The sequence below is a fragment of the Triticum urartu genome, chromosome 7, assembly GCF_003073215.2.
Source record: "Triticum urartu cultivar G1812 chromosome 7, Tu2.1, whole genome shotgun sequence".
Lineage (NCBI taxonomy): Eukaryota > Viridiplantae > Streptophyta > Magnoliopsida > Poales > Poaceae > Triticum > Triticum urartu.
The window spans coordinates 252,015,439-252,020,147 of NC_053028.1; the positions used below are offsets into that span (position 1 = coordinate 252,015,439).

Here is a 4,709-nt window from a genome sequence, read left to right on the forward strand (position 1 = left end):
CGTGCCAAGTGGCGCTGATCGTTGCGAGGCTGCCGAAGAAGCGCTTGTTAACTAGTTGCCCCCCTGAACGTACCAGGAACCAAACACGTCCTTAATAAGGGCCTGTTTGGTTCGAATAAGTCACCTGACTTATAAGTCAGGTGACTTAAAATCAGTGACTTATAAGTCACGCCTGTTTGGTTACCACCTGACTTATAAGTCACCTGAGTATACATTTCTACCTTGTTTTTTTTTGTAAAGGTGGTGAGACCCATGCAAAAGGGGTGACTTATAAGTTTTAAGTTGGGGTGGAGCAACTTATGATTTATAAGTTGGGGTGACTTATAAGTTGGGTCCGTTTGGCAAAATAAATCACTTTTTACACTTTTCGATTTATAAATTGATGACTTATTTGAAATCAAACAGGGCCTAACCTTGATGATTGACTGCGCCATCTCAGCCCACCGCTGTGCGGTCCCAGGACAAAATCTCCGCCGAGCAGAACAAGGAAGCGCGAAACGGAAAAAACCACGCGCGGTTCCGAACGAAGATGGCAACCGTCCCCCCGCTCGATCCGACTACTCGAATTCGGACGCGAAACTTAATTAGTCGACAAAGGTCGCGCGGCGCTCCGCGAAGGCGCGGCGGCAACCCCATCTACGCAGGCCGCCCGCCGCACTCCGATTTCAAGCAGGAATCACGGACCAGCCCGATCCCCCCGCCCATAGAAACTATCCCTCCACGCATCGCCTCATCTGACCACCTCGCCGCAAACCAAGATCCGCATCTACGGATTAGGGTTTACTACGATTGGTATTTGGTGAGCAGCTTCGAAAGGGGATGGGCACGGTTGGCGCTTGGAGGCGAGCACAGGATGGTTCCGTCATTACCGGTGAAGCCGTCGTGGACCTGGATCGATCTCCCATCGCCGGTGATGGCGGCGGCGGCGGCCAGCACGAGGCCCCGGACACAGCGGGCACGCGGGCCTCGCCCATTGACGTCGAAGCGCTAGGCGACGAGGTGCGTTTGCTCTCTGCCCCCTTGTTTCAATCACCATGATTTTATTTTGACATTGAGATGATGTTTTGTTTTAATAGGGGAGGTCGAGAGCTAAGATAAAGCGCCGTGCGGTTGTTGTGGATCTGGAGGCGGATGCTGATCAGGAAGGTGAGTTTACTGCTGATCTCAAGTAGTTTAATACTGCGAGTGCTAAATTGCAAATCATGGGTTAGTAGTTACCGCAGAAATTGAGTACTTGGTTCAATTTACTTCTACCTTTTATGTTCATGTTCCGATTGGCGCATATTTCTTCTTTGGGATAAGTGTGAAACTGAACTTCAGATTTTTATTCCACATGCTCTGTGTTTTATTCCACATGCTCTGTAGTTTATTGTTACAGCAAACTTCAGTCTAATGGAGGCATAAATAAGATGTCATAAATATTAGACTGATAAAGACGTTTATTTGGGCAGCATCTGATCCCATGTTTTCCTTGCGACTAAAGATTATGTTTTCCTTGCGACTAAAGATTATGTTTTCCTTGCGACTAAAGGTTGTGGTGATGCAAGAACATTTAGCTGTCTCAGTGGGAACAAAAGGCGGAAGGTTCCACCTGTTATATGCCTTTCTCCGGACAGGGAAGAAAGATCCAGCAATCAGGTTTTAATTTTCTTCTTTTGTTTTGTGAATTAAAGTTTTTATGCTTTACAGATTACCACAATAAGCGTATGTATTATTTTCTCAAGGTATATGGCATCTATCTTTGTCCACTAAACTTAAGCAAACCGGTAGAGTGGAACATCTATAATTATGCTACATCTGTGCCGTGCTTTGCTCTCTCTTTCTCTCTTTTCAGAATATTCAGGTGGGCACTGTGCAATGCACTAGAGTGTACATATATATTTCCATGTATTTGTTGAGCAGAAATGGAACCAGTGACATGAAACTTTGATCCATATCCAACATCTTCTGAACACTGCACTACTAATATTACATGCTCTCAATTGATAATTTTGAACCTGTACCTTCAATTTTGTTTTGAAACACCGCATCCTTATTTCTGGTTGAATTGTGATTCTTTTGTGCTGTACATGGGCTATGTCGTAGGCTCACCCTTTCTAACCTTCACAGCAAAACAGCACGGTGCGAGTCAGTAGACCAACTGCCAATGCTTCTCCAAAGGAACCGACGTTCACTTGCCCGGTGTGCCTGAACAAGATGGAGCTGCCGTCCGCTACGAGCTGTGGCCATGTCTTCTGTGAGAAGTGCATCAAGGCGGCCATCAAGGCCCAGAAGAAATGCCCTACTTGTAGGAAGAGGCTAGGGCCGAAGAGCTACCGTCGAGTTTACCTCCCTGCAACTGCTGATCAAGTCTGAGCTTAAAGTCCTCCATTTTTTTCATACAGGACTATCTTGGCGGCAAACAGCTTAGGATGGTGCGCAATCAAGAAGTTAGAGCCGCTGCCTTTTGCAAGTATTTCATGAACTTCATAGCGTGTGACTTGTATTCTGGAACAGGTCGGTGACTATAGATAGAGAGTGATGCTCTGGTCGGTTGTGTGCATCGGTCGATGCACCACCTGGGGCGCTACCTTAGTTTTCTTCTAAGAGATACTGCTTGATGATCTTGACTTGAGATCATGGTTCTTGGATTTGCATATGTCCTTCTGAAGTGTGGTGCAATAGTAGGTTTTGCATTTTCTGTGTCTGGCATAATTTTCTTGGGTGACAATGACGCATCAGTGTCCTTTCTCCATTCCATGCACATAAACAGCCAGCATGCAAGTTTCGGATCAAACGGTAGATCTCCTGAAAAACGAAGAGGAATTTTGGACCTGTCCCTATGTTGATGTCGCAACAGTCGGCTAACCCAATTCTCTGAAGTGATGGGAGGTTCTGACCCTTAGAAAATGGCTGAACCCTTACCCTTCATTGGCCGATCAGATTCGCCCGAACTGTTGACGAACATGTCATCGCTCTCGCACCAGCAAGGATTGCTTCTTTTGACGAAACATCTTTCAGAGAAGCTCCACTAGCCTGTGTTTCTTACTTTAATTATTATTCCTCCTTACTTAATCCTTTAGGTCTTCTTTTTCTTTCAGTATCGCTATCCGGGGGGAAGGGCGGGGAATAGCATAATATACTCCATCACATGACAGTATTCCTCTTTTTCACCCCAAAAAAGGATCTTCAATCAGGAGAGCGCCCCGTGCCCGGAGCAGATGCCGAAATGGGCTTCGATTGGACCTGCCTTGATTTGGACACCCACCATGTGTTGAATGGAAGCAGATCGAGATTTCGATCATCATGACCGCATGAGCCTGAAACCTCAAGGTTCGTTCATGGGAATCATGGCGCCTCAGTGCCTCACTCAAGAACCTTCCATGCATCATGTACGCAGGCGGTCAGGCCCACTCCCCGGGCCGGGCTACCCACTGTATTGTGGGCCTCGGTCATGTGAGCCTGGCCCGGGGGCCACCTGCCGCCGGTTGACGACGTACCGCCCCTGTCATCACTCGTCACCGAATGCTTCAGGTTTGTGCGTGAGATCAGTCGATTCCTCGGGCGCGCGCCAAAGTATGGCGTGGATTACCTTCATTTGCTCTCGGCGTGATGACGGAAGTATGGTCGGCGTGGACATGGGGCGCAGCAGCACCCAACAATGTCGAACGGGTCATTTTCTTATAGCGATTTTTGAAAGAAGAAGAAGCTTCAGTGTTCTTGCTGTTGCGCTTTTGTGCGCTCTAGAGTCTAGACCATAGTAATGGCTCAGTGCTCATGGTTGGCAGCATTTCAGGACACGGAGTGTTCTTTTTTACAGGCAAGAAGACAAGCTCTTTAACTCTGTTCGGAGATGTAAACTTTGGAAGCGTTCCTACTCTCCTAGAGGAGAGCGGTGTTGGGTATATATTGACTAGCGACAGAAAAAGCCCCTGCCGTGGCATACAGGTTTCAGCCGATCGCTTGGATGCAGCTATCGATCAGGAGACCGAGATACAGAAGGAGTCTAAGATAGATACGGGAGGGAATAGAGATAAGTCATGTTTAGATTACAATAAGATTAAACTGAATATTCTAACATCCTCCCTTAATCTAAACTATCCTAGATTTAAATTTCTTTTGAACTCCTCAAATGGCCTGGATGGAAGAGCCTTAGTAAATCCGTCTGCCAACTAATCCTTGGATGGAATGAAACGTATCTCCAACTTCTTGTCTGCTACTCTTTCTCGTACAAAATGAAAATCAATCTCAATGTGTTTGGTTCTAGCATGAAAGATAGGATTGGCAGACAAATAAGTTGCTCCTAAATTATCACACCATAAACAAGACACACGATGTTGCTTAATCCCTAATTCTGTAAGTAAGGATTCCACCCAAATGACCTCTACAGTTGCGTTTGCCAACGATTTGTATTCAGCCTCTGTACTCGACCTTGATACAGTTGCCTGCTTTCTGGCACTCCAAGAAATAAGATTAGATCCAAAAAATACTGCAAAGCCTCCTGTTGATTTTCTATCATCACTGCAGCCGGCCCAATCAGCATCAGAAAAAGCACTAACAAGAGTTGAATTAGAGCGTCTAAACGGAAGACCCAAACTTGCAGTATGCTTTATGTATCTTACAATCCTTTTAACAGTTGTCCAGTGTGCAGTAGTAGGTGCATGCAAATACTAACAAACCTTATTAACAGCAAATGATATATCTGGCCTTGTCAATGTCAAATGTTGCAA

At 46.1% G+C, this 4,709-nt stretch overlaps 1 protein-coding gene across 2 annotated transcripts; it reads left to right on the plus strand.

Moving 5' to 3' along the window:
• Window positions 1–482: 482 nt before the first annotated feature.
• LOC125522899 (E3 ubiquitin-protein ligase RNF4-like) lies at window positions 483–2,686 on the plus strand. Of its 2 annotated transcripts, XM_048687944.1 has the most exons (5): window positions 483–999; window positions 1,077–1,146; window positions 1,532–1,638; window positions 2,110–2,287; window positions 2,385–2,686. In XM_048687944.1, coding segments are annotated over exons 1-5 (537 nt in total). In that variant the 5' UTR covers window positions 483–819; the 3' UTR covers window positions 2,387–2,686. The 2 variants fall into 2 exon arrangements, with proteins under 2 accessions (XP_048543901.1, XP_048543900.1); XM_048687943.1 differs by having other exon boundaries at window positions 485–999; window positions 2,110–2,686.
• Window positions 2,687–4,709: the final 2,023 nt, after the last annotated feature.